Genomic DNA, 20,013 nt, shown 5'->3' with positions numbered 1-20,013 from the left:
GCTCGGCATCAGGCAGTGCATCACTAGCAAGGTCAGGAACAGCCCTCTCTTCCCTGACCCATCTCCCTTCATCTCTCCCTGAAAGCATGAGACCATACTCTGTCCCTAAACAAGAAGTAAGCCCAGGGAGGCCCAGCTGCCAGCACCCTTGCTCCGAGACCTGGAGCACCTTGGAATCTAAAGCTAAGCAGAAATCGCTGCAATCCTGACACCTTCCCTGTTTTGCCTGCTTGCTTGCTTCCTCTGTATAGTAAAAATACATAGGGACATGGTATCTGGGAGTAAACACACACACAGACACAGTGACAAAATTCATAAATAAACTCATAAAGTTTCCACTCATAGTGGATTTGTTATTTTGGTTTGATTTTCTGGGAAAAGGAGGAGCTGGCTGATAACTCCATAACTCCCACATTTATTTTGGGAAAAAGAACCAAAAATGTCACATAAAAATGTCAATATGCTTCACAACTTGTAAAAGCAGGCAAAACTTAATTCTTCAGTTCACTTCATTGGATCCCAAGGGTGCATAAACTATAGGGTGCTACTAATGGAGGTTGATTGAAAACAGGCTCTTGTTTTCTATCTTAGGAAGGCGGACCACATCCAGTTTTGCTCTGAGTTTGGGTATTTTTGTCTTCACTCCTCTCCTCAAGTGACAGAGCTGTGTCCTTCCAGGTTTCTGTGCTACTGCATCTTTCTGCCCCTTCAAAACCGAACCATCCAATCTGCCTCCAAAGCCCAGGGAACCTCAGGGCACACTTTCCCAGCCAATAAATGCCAGCCACTTACAGCTGAAATGCAACCAACTTCTCTTCACAGCAAATGTTTAACAGTAAGCACGCGTGATAACCTATGTTTCCAATGTTGCTTTCTTTCTGTTTGCTTTTACATAAGGAACAGTGAAAAAACCATGTTAACCTTGATGGATTTGCCCTGAAACATTTGAGTCATCAGACTGCAGACTCCCTCAGACATTAGAGGTTGTTGTGAAAAGAGCCTGAAATGTATCTTTAACCATCACGGTCAGGACCTCCAAGTATTTCTCCAAGGGAAAACACTCACTTGCAAGAACCCAAGATTAAAAGTAACAAGCACATAAACATCCTTCACATGGTTTTGTATTAGCCAAGAGCTGTTTCATAAGTGAGCTGTGCTGCCTCCCTCCCTCTCTCCCTTCTTACCCATCCCCTTCCCTCCTGCCCAAGAAAGGTCATTTTCTTCACAAGGAAGGAAAAAAAAAACCCACTTCTACAACAGTGTTTTAAATCACACTAAGGAAGAAAACTTCCCTTTCACCAGTTCCCAATAAATAACCTCAACCTCTTCAACACAAGCATTTCCAAACAAAGAATCTCTGTTTAGGACAGAGTCATAAATTACTGAGTTAGATCTTGTTTTATTTGAAATCAGATCCAGGTGAACCTCAGCTTGGTTTCAAAAAAGTCTTCTGCAGTCTCATATTAGTATGGACTGACAGAGACAAAGCAAAGCCCCCTCCCCTGTTGCTCCAGTTCCCCCAGCCTTTCACCATTGCTGCTGTTGGCTCCTGCTCCATGTGGGTGAAGGGAACAGATGTCCCAGCCAAGTATACATACATCATTCACACTGCTTCCAAAACACAAGGATGGTTAAAGTTGTGGAAGGTTGTGTGAAACCTCTGAGTATCCCAGGCACAATGGAGCAGGGGAGAAGTGTCTTGGACATTTCAAGCCAGAAACATGCTCAGCAACATCAGCAAATAGTATGAAAGCAACAAGGAGCAAATCCAGATCAGCTCCAGAGTATAGCTGAACCAAAGCCTATCTGACACCAGTGCAAGCCAAAATCAGGACCTCTCCCGAAGCTATTTGCAACATACCATGGCATTTGCTAACACAGGAGTCACGAATGCATAATTACCAAGTACCCACATTTGATAGCCTTAAAGCTGATGCTTTGGCACAAGAAACCATTACATTACTCTGATTTCACAGCTCTTGGTTCTGCAGGAAGTATTTCCTTCTCCCCTGCTACTAGTTAAGTAGTTGCACTGTCAGTTAAATATCTGCAGGTGCTTTGTTGCACAGCGAAGGGTTGGGCTGCTCTGCTATGAGCAGCACTCACTCCAGGCTACACAGACCAGGCACAGGGACACACACACACACACACATACATGCGGTAAGATGCAGCTTGAGAATTAATTCGTTCCCACAATTAATTAATTCTTCCAAACTCAGTCACCTGACTTCAGGTGGCTACACAAGGAGATCACATACTACTTGATAAAGCCCTCAGGGCTGACCTGGTGACCTCCCTGTGCTGTGCAAAGGCCTCCTATCAGCAGAAGGGAGATCCTCTTGCTGTGTTTTTACTGAACACCTGATTATTTTCTGCTCAGCATGTAATCTTGCATCTTTACAGCTTAATAAAGTACCCTATAGTTAGGAGCTAGCCTTGCTGAAACTCTGCTCACAGCTTGCACTTGCTATTTAAGATGGCTGTGAAAAGTCAAACTGCAAATCCAGGGCACCATCACTGCACAGGCAGTCTGAGCTCTGCTCAGGGGTTTCAGGCTATCTACACCTCCCCAAGGTTTTTTTCCCCACAGAAATGTAAGCCCCATGTACAAAAGACAGCCCAGGCTGAGCCATGCCATGGGGCCTGTGGTTCCAACAAAGCTAGATGCAACCTGGAGAACCATGCTGCTCTGTCTGATAGTGGCTCAAAAGCCTCAGACCAGGGGCCATGATGGCTGAGGTCCACACACTGCCAGGGAGCCAAACCCCATGGAGGGCAGCCAGCAAAATGCTGGCATTGCTGACATTTGAGAAACCACAGCAACCAGATTTGCTAGAGCTCACCCATTGGCCTCTCTTACACTGCAATTTGTTCGCTGTCAGCCTGGCAATTAAATAGATGCCTCGGTTTGTGTTTTGTCCCATGGCTCTGCTGTCACTTTGGGGCTTAGATAACAACAGTGTGGTGCTTCTTACCAACAGCAGTGTCCCACAGTCCGTCCACTGTGCTCCTGAAGGGTCAGATCCCCAGCACTGGTAAGGGTCAGGAGACATCATCGCTAACCAGCTCCTAAAGCAAATGCCTTTTCAGGATCCCAGCACAAAAACCTGCAGGAATTGCAAGCACATTCTCATACTTGTTCCTGATAACAGCTCCACTCTGAAATGTTGCCAGTGGATTCTGGAAACCCAGGAGCGAGGGAATATACAAGAGCAGAACTGGTGCACTCACAGCTAGGAGAGGAGATTGTTCTCAGCCTCTTGACGTGGACATTAAATTGCACCCAGAAATCTTCCTTCAGCTACTGAGCTAAAATACTGCAAAAAGAACAGAAAAATCTTTCTCATAAGATGTACAGAGCTGATTTTTTTTTTCTCCTGATTCTGGGAGATCAATGATACTGCAGTGTTCAGATCCCCTCTACACTGGTCAGGGCAAAATAAGGCATGGAGGTACAGATCCACCACACCAGTATGATAAGCTTTACAATAACACAGCATTTAAAAACAAACACAGGGGAGAAATGCTGACAGGCATGGAGGGGACTGGACACAAAACAGAAAGAGAATAAAGGCATTGCTTTCAAGTTCAAGTTTTTACTGACTGGATGAACCTCTTTCCACAAGGACAGAATGATTTACACATAAAGTGATACGAGAATAACAGGCAGTCCCATTAAAGACAAATTCTTCTGTGCAATTTCCTGTAATTTGGAAAAACAGTGTTGACAACATCCCTGGGGTGCTCAGTCTCACCTCTGCCCTGAGACATGTCCTGCTGCACCACGACCATTTGACTCCCAGCACCTTCCTGTGCAGACATGGTATGCTCGTGCCTACTCACTGCCATGCGGAGCATCACTGTAAGTGGCATCTGTTGGATGCTTTTAAGCTGTGAATTGCTGAGGGGAAATGCACAACCCACATCTCAAACCTAGGGAACGGATGACAGACTCAAATCCCTTTGATACAGTTATTACCCTCACTAAAGTGAATTTAATAGGTCTCCCTGCAATCCTTACAGGACAGATAGCCATGATAGTCATGACGCTAAAAAACACTGCAAGAGAAACCTTCAAAGTTAGCAGCACAGGAAGACTGGGAGGGAGGTTTATTTTCCCAGCTGCATTCAGGAAGGCCTCTCCAGGACATAGCTAAATCACCCTGGCTTTTCACCCTTTCGCCTTGATTGCAACTGTTTGGAAGATAAACACTAGCCTATCTTTAGCACTGGCATCTCCCATGTTATTCACTCTGAGATGGAACAGAAAAATGTTAACAAAGGACAGCTGAAGAGAAACTCATTTATTCAGCCTAACCGCTGGAATATGACACTTCCCTCAAACATGCTGCAGCAGATTTTCAAATACTCTTTGTAGATGTGTTAACACCTACATTTGTCTCTTGAAACAGAAAAGGGAACACAGCTATTCTCACCCTTCCAGGAAGAGAGTATCAGATGCTCCACTGCTGGCTGGTGCAGCACAGCCTCCTGTGCCTCCTGCGTGGTGGCAGCACAGCTGCACACTGAAGGAGGGGTGGGAATGGCAACGGTAAAGGGCCTGCTAGCAACCCCAGCTGCTAAACAAAAATTAGGAGTGGGGATAAGGATCATGTGCTCACAGCCTCTTGAAGCTACCCCCACACTTTGTGTATCACAGGGATTTGTACCAGACCTGAAAGCAAAGAGAAACTGAAAAGTAGCCCAAGACCTGCAGTATGGGAAGGATGCTATACAATCTCTGGAAATCTTATGGAGCTTATTAGCTGTGTACATAATGCAACATATAGGCACATGGCTACAGAGTTCTCACAGATGTTGCAAACCCCTTCCCAAACGCATAACTCCTGGAATCGAAGCAGTTGTAGGAATTTCTTGAGGAAAATCAGCCCAGCTGCTGGTAACTGATTAGGTCTTACTGATTCCAGTTTGCCTGCCTGTCTGAAAGTTGTTCTGGAGGTCAAGTTGCTTTGCTTCCTGCACAGATGTTCTGTATGTGTGTACTATGCAGAGAAAGCAGCAATGAGGGTCTAACTGCAAAGGGAGACGTTATTTCACAGGCTGCATGCAGGGAAACAGGGGGTCATTTAAATGTTTTTCTATGAGGAGGTTGGGTCAGAGTCCAGACCTGTTTCCTTACCTGCTGAATTGTTTGCACAACCCTCCCCTGGTGCTAGAGGTCAGCTGGAGGTGCTGGTACTGCAAGGGAGTTGTGAAGGACCTGTCCAAAAGCAAGCCTCATCCCATGCCCCCCAGATTTTCCTCAGCTTTAAGCTGGAAAGAAACAAGCTTCAGTTTTGTTGGAGCCTGGGGCCAGTCGCATGGGTCATCTGCCGTATTTCAGTGCCCAGAGGGCACAAGTCCGTGGTTCTCAGTCGTATCAAGACACCCTGTTCACCAGTACCATGTCCATCTTTTTGCTCTGCCCCAGCCCTCTCCATACTGATCAATATGATTGCACCTCAAATCACGACATAAGAAATGCCCTAAGGCCCCAGAAAATCATAGCAGAGAAATATTAGCTACAGCTCAGTATCAACAAATACCTCCTGATTGGGAAGTTTTAATTGTTAGAGGCTTGCCTTGAAGGAAGGTGCTACCACAGGATTACACTGTTAGCACAGGAATGTTTCAAGAGAATGGAGAAAATACAGGCAGAATATTCCCAGTCCAGGAATTTGCTTTCCATTCTGCAGAGAGCTTCAGATGCTCTTCAGCATATACCCCACAGGCACAGAAAATCTGACATGGACCTGCACACACACACATATGCAGCAGCCCATGCAGAAGCCTACAAATTTACCACATCAAAATCCCCTTACTTTTAAATTCCAAGAAAAGCATGTCCGCATAGTATCAATTGCTCTAGTAAATAAAACTGCATTCTAACCAATTACTACCAAATCTGTCTGCAGCGCTAAATAATTTATGGGTCAGAAGGGGAAGGGGAGAAGAGGCAAAACCAACCTGGATGAAAATAGAAACTATATACGCAGTTTTGTGAATGCAGGAGGCTTGCCCGGTTGCATTAAGGTTCTTGGGCACGAGTTATAAACACTCTTTAAACCTCAATTCAGGTTAACACAACGATCTCAAATAAGTAAATAAAGTCGTTTAAAAATCAGCCCGCCTTGATTTCTGCCTCATTAGTTTATACCTGACAGTACAGTTTGCAAAACCTCTCTGAGCAGCATCCCCAAGAAAAGCATTGCTGGCTCTGCACTAGCTACCGACAGCTTTTAAGTGCCTTTACCCCTCAAAGCTGAGCAAGGACAGTTGGATCCCTGAAATAAGGACAGCCCAGTAAGTACTGTGCAAATATATCAGATTTATTACTCTTTTATGGAAATAATAACAGACATTCAGGTAGAAACATATTAAATTAATGCAGTCAACAGTTTAAATGCAAAAATAAATATAAAGTCCAGCAGCTCAATGCATCTAAAACAGCTCATTTCTTCTAACGAATAGAAAAGAATTTTTTTTTTTTGTCTTTTAAATGGTGAGTTTCATACAATCAAATAGAAACGAAGGTACAAGCGCTTTCTTAGAAAACATCCCGACCCGGCTGCCCGTCCGGGCGCTCCTGTGCCGGCGGCGGCGCGGCTCCCTGCAGCCCAGTCCGTGCCGCCGCTGCCGGGCCGGGTCCCGCCGAGCCGGGCCGGGTCCCGCCGCCCTCAGAGGGCCGAGTCCGAGTCGCTGGAGTCGAGGCTGTTGCGGAGGCGGCAGCTGCCCAGGCGGTCCCGCTGGAGGCAGAGGTTCTGGGTACTCCGCCGCAGGCACTCCAGCGACTGCAGAAAGGACTTCTTGGCCTTCTCTTCCTCCATGGGGGACACCCCCTCCTCCTCCACCTCCTGGATCTCGTCGAAAGTCACCGGCTGCGTCTTGAAGCGCGACTGCCGCGGCCGCCGCAGCTTGCCCTTGGGGGTCTTGGCGGGGCGGGCGGGCGGCGGGAACTCCTCGGCCACGCAGACGAAGTGCGGCATCACCGCCTGGTAGCTGGAGCAGATGCCCATCAGCTCGGCCGGCTTCGCGGCCATCCTGCCGCCCGCGGGAGAGCCCGCCGCGGGGGCCGGGGCCGGCGGAGCGGGGCGCGCTGCTTCGGCCGTGCCGGGTGCCGAGGCTCCGGCGGGCAGCGGCGGCCGGGCAGGGACGGGCCCCGCGGGGCGGTGCGGTACCGCGCGGAGCAGTGCGGAGCGCTGCTGTCCGGAGCGGAGCGCGGTGCGGAGCGCGGTGCGGAGCGCTGCTGTCCGGAGCGGAGCGGAGCGCGGAGCGGAGCGCTGCGGTACTGTGAGGAGCGGAGCGGCGCAGAGAGGCGCAGTACGGTGAGGACCGGAGCGCGGTGCGGTGCTACCCCGCTGCCTCAGCAGAGCTGCTGCCGCTGCCGCCGGCACCCCGGCCCCGTTATATAGGCCGGCGGAGCCCCGCGGGAGCATGCTCAGACGGCAGCGCGCTCGGGCCGCAGCGGAGCCCACTCGCGGCCGGCCGGGCGCTCCCCCCGCATGACGTGTCCCCCACCGCCGCCCCCGCCCGCCGCGTCCCCTCGGAGCGGGGGGTCGGGCAGAGCCCGGGGCGGGGGAGCCAGCGCGCTCCATCCCGTCGCCCCTGCCCACCTTCTCTCCCCTTAACCTCCAGGGCATCCCTCTCCTGTCCCGCGGCGCCCAGTGGAGCTTCAGGCTGGTCCCGGACTGCCACAGCGGTACTTCAGGTTTCCGCGTCTCGCCGCGCTGCTGTTTTTATCAATACCATGATTTCTATGGCTATGAATGAGTACCGACAGACCCGTCACATCAGCTTTCAGCTGATCGCTACCTGTCAGAGTAACAAACCCATGGTTAAAGGAAGCTCCAAGGCAAGCCCAATTCTGAATACCCTAATGTTACAATGATCCAGATCTAAACTGCAGAGATCACACGGAATGGACCCAGGCAAGAACCGTCAGCAACATAGGGTTAAGAAGGACTCTGGGATCTTGTTCCCAAGTCTGCCACCTCTAACGAAGCTTAAGCACCTCCTTCAGTGTGACTCCATTTTTTTCCTTTTCGATGGGATCCTAAAATTTTCCATTCCCCTGTGGGCTCTGTGTTGCTTCTTTGATATGATGCAGAATCAGATCCTCAGACAGAAAATGGCATACAAGCATTACGGAGCTGAAACAAAAGCTTGCAAATTAGTGATGGCTGGAACCATGCTTTAAAGCTGTGCGTGCCAAGCATTCTCAGTGATGGAAAAACCCAACAGCATAAGAAAAACTTATGATAGGAACAGGAAAGGAGCTAGAGGGAAGAGGAGCAGAAAAGCATGAGGGAGGAAGAGCCTGAAATGGTTAGTCTGTCCCTTCTTCAGGGCTAATGTTAGATGATTCCCATGAAGACACTCTCCAGTATAGCTTCACCCACTCGAGGATATTTTTGAAGCTTGGTTAGGAATTGGGAAGGAAGCAGAGGCTTAGCAACAGTATCAGGAATTCTGCGGTGTGATGCTAAGGGGACAAGGACAACGCCCTCAGGCCCCGAGCTTTGCCGAGCAGTCGGTCACTCAGTACCCCCATGCTCGGGGTGTACACGCAGCACAGCACCGCAGTGTGAAGGCACCAAGGGCACAGCCAGCACAGGCTGCCAGTTAGCCCACAGTGGGATCTACACTCACCCCAGCAGCCCTGGCTCTGTGCCCAAGCTGGGGCACCTGCAGCCAGTGCGAGTTTATTTTGTTTTGCTGTAAAACATGTTCTTTGTGCAGAGGAAGACAAATGCTCTGAAAAAAACCCCAGGAGCTTACATACACAATATACATCCTGTGCCACAGTCCAGCACACAGAAATGGCCTTGTTTTTGTGAATTCCCCATCAGAAAGTCTCAACCTTGTCTTTGGGTAAGTCTTAGGACTGGTCCCTCCTCCTTTCAAATTGCCTTAGCAGTGGCAATGTTTCAGGACCTGCACTGGAAACAAACCATTTTAATTACAGTCCAGTCTCAAAGGGGATAAAATAGAACAAGAACCCAGTTTTAGGAGGGAGGGGACCAGAGGCATTTGTTAGTGTGTTTCCAGAAGGCTGGCTGTTTTGCTATTGCCAGTGTAAAAGAAACATTAAGAGCCTTGGCTTTATGAAACACCTGGCTGCAATCTCTTGGCTTCTTGGCTCCCCAAGGCAGCTTTAGGGCCAGGGTCAGTCTGAAGCCTTTTTGTTGGGAGATACTATTAGCTTAATAAGGGAACAATTTTATGTTTTGTCAAATTGAATCATTCCAGCAGAAGGCTGTTTTTTACTGTTGATTTTAGTGGCTAAATTTAGCCCATACATCCCTGCTGCATTACAACAACTTTCTCTCCAAAAGCTCCATTTACAACCACTTAAATTCCTGACAGTTTGATTCTGCAGCACAACAAAGGCCGAACTCTGTTTCCTCAGTACAGCCTTCTAAGAAGACAAGCCTGACAACCAGCTTGGAGAATTTCTGGGGCTGAGCTTGTCTCTCATACAGAAACAAGATGACATAGGAGCCTTGTTCTGGCAGTGCAGAGAAACATTGCACATTTATTCGAAGCAAGGTAAATCTAATCTGCTCTAGCCCAAAAGTACCCAAGGTTCTGTCAAAAAAAGGTTGGTTGACTTGATATCTGAACTTCAACACACGTCTCAGTCCAAACTGCCTGTCTGGTTTCTTACAGAAAGTTCAGTATGAAGGCAAAATCAGGTAGAGCAAATATTTAATACCCTTATAAATATGATTATAAAATGCTTTGGGAAATTTCAATGCTGAGTTGGAGCAAGCTCACCATGGTAATAACTGAGAGGCCTTGAAGATATTATTTGATAACATTTGGAAAATATATCCTGTGACATAATCTCCAGAGTTAGATCTCCAGGGCAGTAACATAAAAACTGTATTTACTCAAGTGGTTTAAATCACGGCCTTAATTTCACTTGCTCCCAGTATTATTCCATGAAAAGAAATGAAATCTTGTGATTTCAATGACTAACATTTCTGCAAGTTTCGGTCCATTTCACTGCACTTCATGTCAACCCATTCAATTTAATTGTTTTAATTTAATTTCAGAATTCTCTTTTTTTTTTTTTTTGATCACATTTCATTTTATCATAATTCCTGTCCTGTGTGTTCAGCTCACTTTGTTCCCTGATATGGAGAATTCAATGGGTATAATTTAGAAAAGTTTTGGAACTTTTCAGTGAAACTCAAGTCATCCCATTCCATTTAAATATTTCCACTTCATTTCAGAATTTTCCAGTATTTTTTCATTTGCATTTCATCATAATTCACCTCCTTTGTGTTCAGTTCATTTCGTTCCCTGATTTCAAGATTCCATTCCTTTCATGAAGCCACATTGTATGCCAGCACACTGCACGGGGGCTGTATGGAACCTTCACCAAAACTAGGAACATTTCGTATGCATATTTGGGGCCTTGGGTAGTTAAAACACCAGTTTTACAGGAGGAGAAACAATTATCACTGCTGAAACAGCACCATGAAAATTAGCTTGTCATCTTGTTATTCACTTAAAAATGGGATTATTGGAAACACACACACAGCCTATTAATTATTATCCTTTTGCTGGCTATCAGATCTCATGCCATAGAAGAGAAAGGAAAAATTAAGAAGAGGATGGAGAGAGATACTCACCTCTTCCTGTAGGAAAAGAAACTTTCAAAGGGCCAGGGCTTCTTCAGAAACCACCTGTAGCTGGGCAGCCACAGTGAACACCACAATTCATGTCCCAAAACAGAGCAGTAACCCTGCTGTCTGTCAGAGCTGATGGGGTCCTTTGAGAGCCAGCAGGATAAGGATGCCTTAATCCACACCCAGCATGTAGGTTTTAAATATCCTCCCAAAACATACTCAAGAGTAAAAGCTGCCTCTTGCTGTCCTGGCAGGTGGCATTTCCAGCCACCACACAGCGCCTTGCTGTGCACGTCCCCACTCAGTATCCTGGTCTGGGGACTCATTTCTATCAGGAAAGAGGAAGGAGTTGCTGTTCTCTCTCCACTAGAATTCATACCTTGGAACAATCATTTTTAAAACAGCAATAAAAACATTCAGCCAACTGCAACCTAACAGATACTGCTTACAAACCGGAGATGACACACCAATAAACAGGCAGCAAATACAAACTACCCCCGAAAGCAGAAGTCTTCGTGTCTCTTTCTCTGCATGCACATCTGATTTAAATTCCAAAGTGTACCTTTCTGATGGTGGAACCCAAGTTACCCAACAAGACCTAGCTGAAACCCACTGTTAGGCTTCTACCTGGAGAAAGACAAACTGTTGTTTCTTTCTAGCCATCATAACAAAAGTGCAGCACACAGAATGCAGCTTACCTGAGCAGCCAGGCCTCTCTCCGGTACATGTGAATGCATTTACACCGGGGAATTAACTGGCTAACAACTCGCAAGAGCTATGCACTCAGGTTTGTCATATCCCTTTCTTTATGTATTCGGCTGGATATCCTTTACCTTTCTTTCAAGTGCTTTGACTTCAGTAGCCTTTTAACATTTTCTCCCTTTGAAATAATTAAACTAAAGCCAAGCCAGCCCAGTAGCTGAGTGCCTGAGGGTAACCCTACAGTAAGAATCACACACCCTCACAGTCACAGTCAGGCAGCCAGCAGGGCAACATGCAGCCAGCATTTTAAATGCTTGATGTGTCCCTCAAAGCATTTTTCTAAAGACAGATCCCTCACGTTCTCTAGGCCATGCCAAGGGGCATCCTGCCTGGCATCATTTGGGGGCAGCTGTGGGGAGCCCTGTAGCCAACAGCACAGGTGAGGAATAAGCGCTTCTCCCCTTTGCAGCAGGCAGGTATTGGCAGGGCCTGAGCTGCAGGATTGGAAATCACCAGAGGCAAGAGAAGATTTGGCATGTTCTGCAGCACACTCTCTTCCAGCCTTCCACAGGCTGGGGTCTCCTTCACACCCCGAGCACTATGATATTTGTTCCCCACAGCATGAGGTGAAGGGGAAGCCTCAGGTAATAAAGCATGAGGAAATTCCCTGACAGCACTTCCCTTATATTGGAGGGCAGCTACATTCAGCAAGGCAACTGTGAGTGGTTGTTGCGGTGGTTGAGTCCACCATGGGATTGGCCAGGGAATCTCAGGACCCCAAAACAGGGGAGGTTTGCTGGTGGGCAGGCTCAGAGGTCTAAGAGCACCCCCTTTACCCCTTTTAAGTCCATGTTCTAGATAGTTCTCCTTTTCTTGATACCCCACTGACTCTTGGTTCCCTTGTTCCACCCCTCACCTTCCCCAGTGGTCACTCTTCTGTCACCCCAAATCCTCTCCACCCCTTGGCCATCAGATGATTGGTCTCTGATGTTCTGCCTGCCCCCAGTGCCGCTCCCGATAAAACCTTGGACCCCTCCGTGCTCTTGGTTCTTTGTCCCTGGGTCCCTTCGGGTGGAGACCCCAATAAACCCCTCGGAACTCCACACAAAAGACCCCTCCCGCCTCTCTGTCCCCGGCGGCGCTGCAGGAGCTGTCCGGCTCTGTGTGTGTGAGTGGCTGCGAGTACCCACCAGCTCCGGTGTGCCAGGGTGTGTCCGAGCGCGTTTGCGTGGCACCCCGGAGCTGCTCCGACGGGGACGATATCGGCACGGATGCGGCACTCTTTCCACCCCCCCACTCGCATCGCGTCAAGTGGTAGCAAGAGGCTCAGGTCTCTGCTGGGATCTTTGCAGGCAGCTCATGAAACCTTATTTCTAGAATAGAATTGTTTAAATTGTAAAGTGACAGCTGAAGTGAAAAGTCAGTGTTTCAGTTGCACCTCACAAGTCAACAGCATCTGGCTGTCATCACACCACTAGCAATAAATGTAGGAATAAAACTCTTTGTTTTGAAAGAGAGCTGCAAAGTGTTTCCTGACAAAAAACTGTTATATTACATTTCCCTTGTTTGGCCTCACAGGCATCAGAAGGGATGGCAGCTTTCCCCAGCAGCTTTATTGATGCATCAGGACATGGTGATACGAGGATACAAGAAGAAAGTGTGCTTCCAATTACTGAAGACCAGTGATTGCAGAAAAATCAGCTCCTTAAAGAATGAAACTATACCTTAAACTAATTAAGATATTGACTGCTTTGAATGTTCCTCCTGGTACAAGTTGCTGCCACATGAAGTAAAACCTCTAACCTCCCATGGCTTTAACTGTTAAGGTATTACCATGTCCAGCTGTTACTGTGACCCTATCAAGTTACCAGCACAGAAATTAGGATTTCTAGTTCAGGACATTCTGTCTCAGGTCCAAAATGCAGAAGAAATATTTTGCCCCACAAAATTATTAAAAATGTCTAGGAAGAAAAACGGCTTTCTGTGTGCAGGGAAGAACTTTGCTGATGAATCCTGGGAATTTCCAACCCTCCACATGCTCCATACTAAGCTGGTGGCTGGGATGGTGCTGATGGCCATGCATTATGTGCTGCCTCCTGGGACACAAGTCAGCTGGAGAGCAGAAATGCTACTGGCAAGGTGGAGGGGAGAGGGAGAGGGAGAGGGAGAGGGAGAGGGAGAGGGAGAGGGAGAGGGAGAGGGAGAGGGAGAGGGAGAGGGAGAGGGAGAGGGAGAGGGAGAGGGAGAGGGAGAGGGAGAGGGAGAGGGAGAGGGAGAGGGAGAGGGAGAGGGAGAGGGAGAGGGAGAGGGAGAGGATTCTCCTGCTCCTTGCCAGGAAGACCCAGTGTAACCCAGAGCTGTCAGAGCACAGAGCACTTGTCTTGGTTTCTCTTCTGTACCCAACTGCTGACCTTTGCAAGAGCTGAAGAAATTGAATTATTTCTGAGACTTCCCATCCTCTCTCAGATTTGGACAAAACTGACCACACATCTCAAATATAACAAGGAAGGCCTGAGCAGAAGAGAACATGGCCACAAAGGCCCTGGCTGCTTTGGAATTCAGGCAAAAGGAAAATCTTCCCTGTATGAGTCAAAACTAAAAATTTTAAGTTGGTGCCACAAATCAGATCTTAACACTTCTGATGGATTTTATCTTCCATTTTCTTCTGCGGCTAAAAACACTGTACAGCATCCACTTATTTCAGCAGAATAAATTTCATTTTTTCTTTATAAGTCTATTTGCAAGCAATCAAGAAAGAAATCAACTGTGGTCTAGAGATTAAAAGAGAAGTTTCTTGACAATTGAACTATCAGGCTTCAAAGTAACCTAATCCTTGAGACCTTTTTATTCAATCTCTTAACATTTCTGGGGACTTGAGACAAAAATTGTAACCACAGTAGCAAATTGCTGAGTGATGGTTCAGCAAGTGAAGTCCTGTCTTGCAAAGATGAGCCACAGTGGTGCTAATGAGGACAGGCAGAATAAACCCATTCCTGTCAGATGAAAGCCCACAGCACCCAAAGCTGAGGAATGATCTGTTTAATAGCAGGACACAGCTTTCCTAAGGTAAAATAGAGCCACTTTAGTCTCTGTGAGGGAAGCAAAGCCAGGAGCTAACTGGTGAGGTCACCGGGAAAAAATGATCAGTGCAAAATACAGGGATGTAACAGAGAAGCCACCAATGCTCAGGACATTTTTTTCTGCCTGCTACAGCAGCAAGATGCTGTGTCCACCCTGCCCTGCCTCACTCAATCACTCTCCTTGCCCTGAGGCTTGGGGAGGATTTCTTCAGGCTGGCTTGTCAGCTTATTCCAGGGTAACAATCTCTTCTCTGGCATGAACTGTCATGGCTTCATTAGTGCTGGGAAAGTGCAGGTATTGGCAAATTTTGCATTATGCAGAGCTTGTGAGACACTGTCTCACTAATGTGACCACCACTTCCCCTCCCTTTCCCTCCCACTGCTTCCCAACAGAAAACACCACCAGGCAATTTTTAATCCCTCTTCCACCACTTGTCCTTGCTTATCCCAAAAAACTGGGGAGCCTGCATCTTGTGGCCCCTCCTCTCCAAGCTTCCCCAAGTAGCTCAAGCAAAAGGCATGCCACGTCACTTGGACAGAGTCAGAAAGCAGGACATGGGGAGTGGAAACTGGGAACCATGTAGATTCTGCAGCCTGACAAACCAGCCAGGGAGTGTGGGTAGTATATCTAGGCCAGTACACCCTCTGGCAAGTCACGTCTCTGCTCACTCCTGCTTTATCTTTTGCTCTCTGCATCAGCTCTTCAGGCAAGAAGCCTTCCCACAGCCCTCCTAATGATGATGAGGACCCAATGATAACTCCATGATAAGTCACAGCTACAAATCCCATCCCATCCAACACTGAGGCTCTTTCTAGTCTGTGTGTTCTTCCAGGTGGCCTTTTTTCTGCTCTTTTCTGCTCTGGGGATCATGTTGTGGCAGCTTACTTCCCAAGGTCAGCCACCGCAGGCTGCATGGCAGCCTGCCTTGGCACAAGGCTGTTGCTGGAAACACATGCCCAGGGGCAGAGGACTGGGACTGGCATTTCAGAGATCAGCTGTAATGTCAACCCACTCTTCAGCGTGGATCTATGCAATGCCTCCACAATGGGAGCAGAGCAACAGAACAAGTAACACCCTCTGGGACCAGCAAAGCAGCTGCACACACAAGTTTAGATGGAAACAACTTTCAGCTGAGCACCATTCTGGATCCAGTGAGCACTGTCTGTCAGGATGATCCCCAGAGATGTGAAGACTAAGTCTTGCTCAGCCAGCAACATCTCCTGTGTGAGCAAAGTTTTGGTTTCTGCTGGGAAACCTGAATCAAACAAAACAGTGGGGCAATGGAAGAGACCTCCTTACTCCTTATTCTGATTGAAATTCTTCAATACAGTCTCCACTTCCTTTACTTACTACAAGGCCTCCCAGCTCCCCCAAGAGGTGCTTTACTAGCGTGAGCCACCAAAGACCTGCCAGCTTCAAGGGAGCTGGCAGTAACTCCACAAAGCCATACTGAATGCTACACAGAAGGAAGAGGAGGCAAATCAAATAGGGCAACAGGGGAGAAAGCACACGTCTGTCACCTTGATGACTCTTTGGGAAAGGCCAGTGCTCTCATGGCCAACCCTCACCAGTCACTCCCAAGTGTGTCGAGATGATACCTGCAAGATCTCAGCAGAACTTAGGTGGAGGCAGGACAGGCCAGGATGCTCCAATTTAAACAAATTATCCAGGTTGCTATGGAAACTTCAAGAATGGAAAAGAAGCACTTTGAAAACAAACCACAGTGAGACAGATTTCCTATCCACTCTGAAAAGGTTCATGACCAGAAAAGGCAAAGTGGGTGTTAAACGCTTTTGAGCTAAGGCAACAGTAGCAGCACTTGAGGAGGAGGCATTATGGATTGTCCTGGGGTGATTTTACGATGACATTTTATTCCCTAATCATCTGCTTTATGCCCAGAAATGGCTGCTGTATCTTTGAGATGAAGGAGGCAGAGCCAGAGCCCGGGAACCCTGGGCACGGCTCTGTTCAAACTCTCTCTCTCTCTCCGGTGTGGTGTGCCCAGTGGCTACACAGATTGTTACTTCGTTGCCTTTGCTGGCTTTTCACCAACTTAGCCAAGAAGCTTCTGGGGGTTCTTTTGGTTTTTTTTCTTTCCCCTGGCCTGGAGGCTTTTCACCAGCAAATCCTTTCGGCAGCACTTTGATTTTTTTTTTCTCTCTGAGACAGGGAGCTTAGTGAGCAGCCCTGGCTGGTCCAAACCCCAGGGAAGACCGAGCCAGTGAAACAAGAGACAGCAAAATCCACTCGTTTTGCCTGCTGTGGGGAGGAAAATCAACGCCAGAGGATCAACAGATTTCCCATCTGCTCTGCTCCAGGCTCCTGTGCGAACTCCTCCTCCTGGAGACAAAGGGACCAGTTGCCATTTTGTTTTCCGGGCCACACAGTCAGCCTGTGCATTTTTCTTCCCCAGGCATTTTCGAGGGGTTTTTTGTTCTGCTGTGGGCGGGTGGGTGTGGGGGTGTGTGTGGGTGGAGGGTAAGTTTCTGGGAGTTCATATCTAGAATTCATTCAATCCTTTCCTGTGCCTTGAAGGCACCCCACCCCACCCTCTTTATTTTGTTAATAAACAGTTCTCTTTTTTCACTTTCATCTGCTGGTATCAATTTCTCTCATTGGCAGAAGAAAAGGGAGTTATTGAAGCCCTTTCTCTTTAGAGGAAACACTCATTCCAAGGCATTTTCTCCTGAAATTTGTCTCAAAACCGAGACATGGATTCACAGCACCCATCATACACATCTTTTATCCCAAACCACAGGAAAACAGTCCTCTGTATTTTGGCCAACACTACAGTATGAAAATTCTGACCTCTTAACCCCTTCCTGGCACCCTGTCATCTTCTACATTAGTTGTAGCTAAAAATTGCTATTTGTAGCTATAAATTACTACGTGTAGCTATACTAACCCTATCAGTCATGACAAGTAGAAAACACACAGGTAGAATTCATCTGATACAGATGGAGTAAAACTATCTATGGCTTTAAAGCTCATCAAAACAGAATATCCTAAAGAGTTCTTTTTCACAAAAAAAAGACCAAAACCCAAAACCCAACAAAACCCAAAAAAGAAACAAACAAAACCAACAAACAAACAAAAATCAAAGAACAAAACCAAAACCAGCCCAAAACCTCAGAGAAGTGACAGAACTTTGCCTTGATTTTAAATGGTGTATGCTCAGATGAACCCCACTGCAGCCCAAAAGTGCAGTATTCAATCAGATATACTCCACCTCATCAAGAGTTTGTGCTTGAATATTCAAGTATTCTGTGATGAAATGATTACAAGTAGCATGGGGACAGAGATGCCTGACACCAGTGTTGTTAATTAATATTGTTATTGCCTATCTAGCTGTTAAATAAATGAATTGTTACATATGGACCCAGTTGTGGGTTCTTTTCAGAACAGCTCCATCCTGCATGCTCCCTGAGGAAGGCAGGCTACTGTCCATCCTTACCAAAGACAGCTTCCATTTATCTGCTCCTTATCATCAAATCTGAGGGCCATTACAGCCTGGAAAAGGTGACGGCTGTTTTGGAAAAGGGAATCTCACCTGGGGTTATTAGTAGATTCTATCTGTTTGGAAGCCACAGATGAACAGTTTTGAAGAATGCAATTGCTGGGCATTTTTTGGAAGAGACACATATACTCTGCTGAAATCTTCAAGGTCCCTTCCAACCCAAACCATTCTGTATTTCAAAGAACAGGAAAAAAGTAAACCCACAGTTTGTATCTTCCACATAAAAAAATAATGACACAGAGGTGTTCTGTAAGCAAAGCAGCTCCAAGCAGCTACTGCAGCACCTCAGATGGACAGAATCTGGTGCCATCCACAAAAACAAAACCCCCAGGCCAGCCCCCTGCCCTCGAATCCTCTGTGTACATATAAACAGTATATTTTACTTTACCTTAGTGTATTCTGAGTCTAAATCATTTTTCAAAAAGTTTTTGGCTGAGAACATTGTACTGTCACAAGAGTCCTGAGAAGGAAGAAAGCAAGCTTTATAACTGGAAAGTAATTCTTTTGGATGACATTTTTAGAAATACTATTTTCAAGTCCATGCAACTGGGAGAAAGGTTCCTCCACCTATCTTTAAGTTAAAGAATGGAACCTAACTGCATATTTACCATTCTAAACATGCTGCCCTTTGCACCTGACTGCAACAGCAGAAACGGCTGAACATCAGCACAAGAAATTTTTAAGTTGCCGTGGTCTCTAGTGAAAAATCTTTAGGTATCATGGGAACACCACCAGGCTCAAGAGTTCTCAAATCTCAGTTTTGCACACACTCACTTGGAGAACTCAGTAAGAGTGCCTGTAGCATTCAGGAACAAATTTCTACCAACAGGAAAAATGTCCCTGCAGAAAGGTCTCCTGAGGAGCTCTGAGCTGGAATCTCCTCTGCTCAAAGCCATTTCCTGCTGTCTTGGCAGGCAGGAGGTTGCAATTTGCTGCCATCTGCCTAGCTGACTTTTTTGGGGAGGAGGTGGGGGAAGGAAGGAAGGACCCACAAGTTCCCAGCTGACAAAGAAACTTGACCTCTAGGCCAACTGTTCCCCTTGCAGCCAGTACACACAGGACAGGCTGGGGAATGATGCCATATGCCTTCTCCTCACTGTCAACCAGATTTGGATAGAGTGAAGCTGACACGTGAGAAGAAGCAGAATACAGTACAGAATACAGTACAGTACAGAATACAAAAGGAGCGCTGGGGGATAGAACATTTCTCCTATAAATAATTTCATTTCTGGGGAGCAAAACCTGGTCTTTTCCCAAATCAAAGGAAGTAACAAAACTAAACCAAAATTTGCTAACATTACAAATTGAAACCAAGAAAGGAAGTGAAAAACTGCTCTGCCACAACAGTATCAGCCTCCACGGTCCTGCCATTAGTTATGTGCCATAGATTCACTGAATTCAAATGAGTTCCAATTTCCATAGGCTGAGGTTTGGTGGTTTAAAAGATTCCAATTCATCCCCATCTCCTAATCTTTCTTGCAGCCTGGCTGCTCTTAACACAGTGAAAACAAATGGAGCTTGTATGAACTGATACAGGCAAAAGTGTTGCCTTCTCAGAATACCTTGAGAAATTAGCACTGTCCCTTGGTTAAGGAAAACCACTCTCCATCAGGACTGCTAAACCTGGACACACATACAGGGATGTGCACAAAGCTCCAGTGACACAAAGAAAGTAAACATGAAAGTAAGTGTCTGCCTCCTTCTACTCTGATTCCCATGAAATACAACATAGAACCTAGAGAAAAGATTCAAATGCAAGGAAATAACATTAAATACCTGCCAAAAACATTTCTGTACAAACTGGGATGAAAGTGAAGACATCATTAGATAACAAAGGTAAATTTTCTAAAAACATTAACTCATTTTAGGAGAATAACGTATGGTGATTTAGGTAGAGAAGCTGCTTCTAGGAAATTATTCTGCCTAATTTCAGACCACAGGGAGTGAAATGGCTCAACAGTTATGTCCTTGATGTCCTCAATAACATTAAAACAAGCATAACTGAGTATTAATAACTTGACTGTTCCCATCAAATAAGAATTTAAACCACAACAAATGCTGGCTAAGAAAAGACAG

At 46.7% G+C, this 20,013-nt stretch overlaps 1 protein-coding gene across 1 annotated transcript; it reads right to left on the bottom strand.

The window, feature by feature from the left end:
• Positions 1 to 6,314: 6,314 nt before the first annotated feature.
• On the bottom strand, positions 6,315 to 7,367 carry LOC309573868 (uncharacterized protein C11orf96 homolog). The gene has a single exon (XM_082283099.1). The coding sequence runs from the start codon at positions 7,038 to 7,040 to the stop codon at positions 6,678 to 6,680; it is 363 nt and encodes a 120-aa protein (XP_082139225.1). The 5' UTR covers positions 7,041 to 7,367; the 3' UTR covers positions 6,315 to 6,677.
• Between the last annotated feature and the right edge of the window lie 12,646 nt (positions 7,368 to 20,013).

This window comes from Coloeus monedula, assembly GCF_965178545.1.
Source record: "Coloeus monedula genome assembly, chromosome: 6".
NCBI lineage: Eukaryota > Metazoa > Chordata > Aves > Passeriformes > Corvidae > Coloeus > Coloeus monedula.
Note: the sequence above shows the minus strand (reverse complement) of the source record. Positions and strands in the feature narration are given on the sequence as shown.

Bases quoted from the DNA above. Each gene is read 5' to 3' on its own strand.
- LOC309573868 (XM_082283099.1), bottom strand. From the start codon at position 7,040: ATGGCCGCGAAGCCGGCCGAGCTGATGGGCATCTGCTCCAGCTACCAG.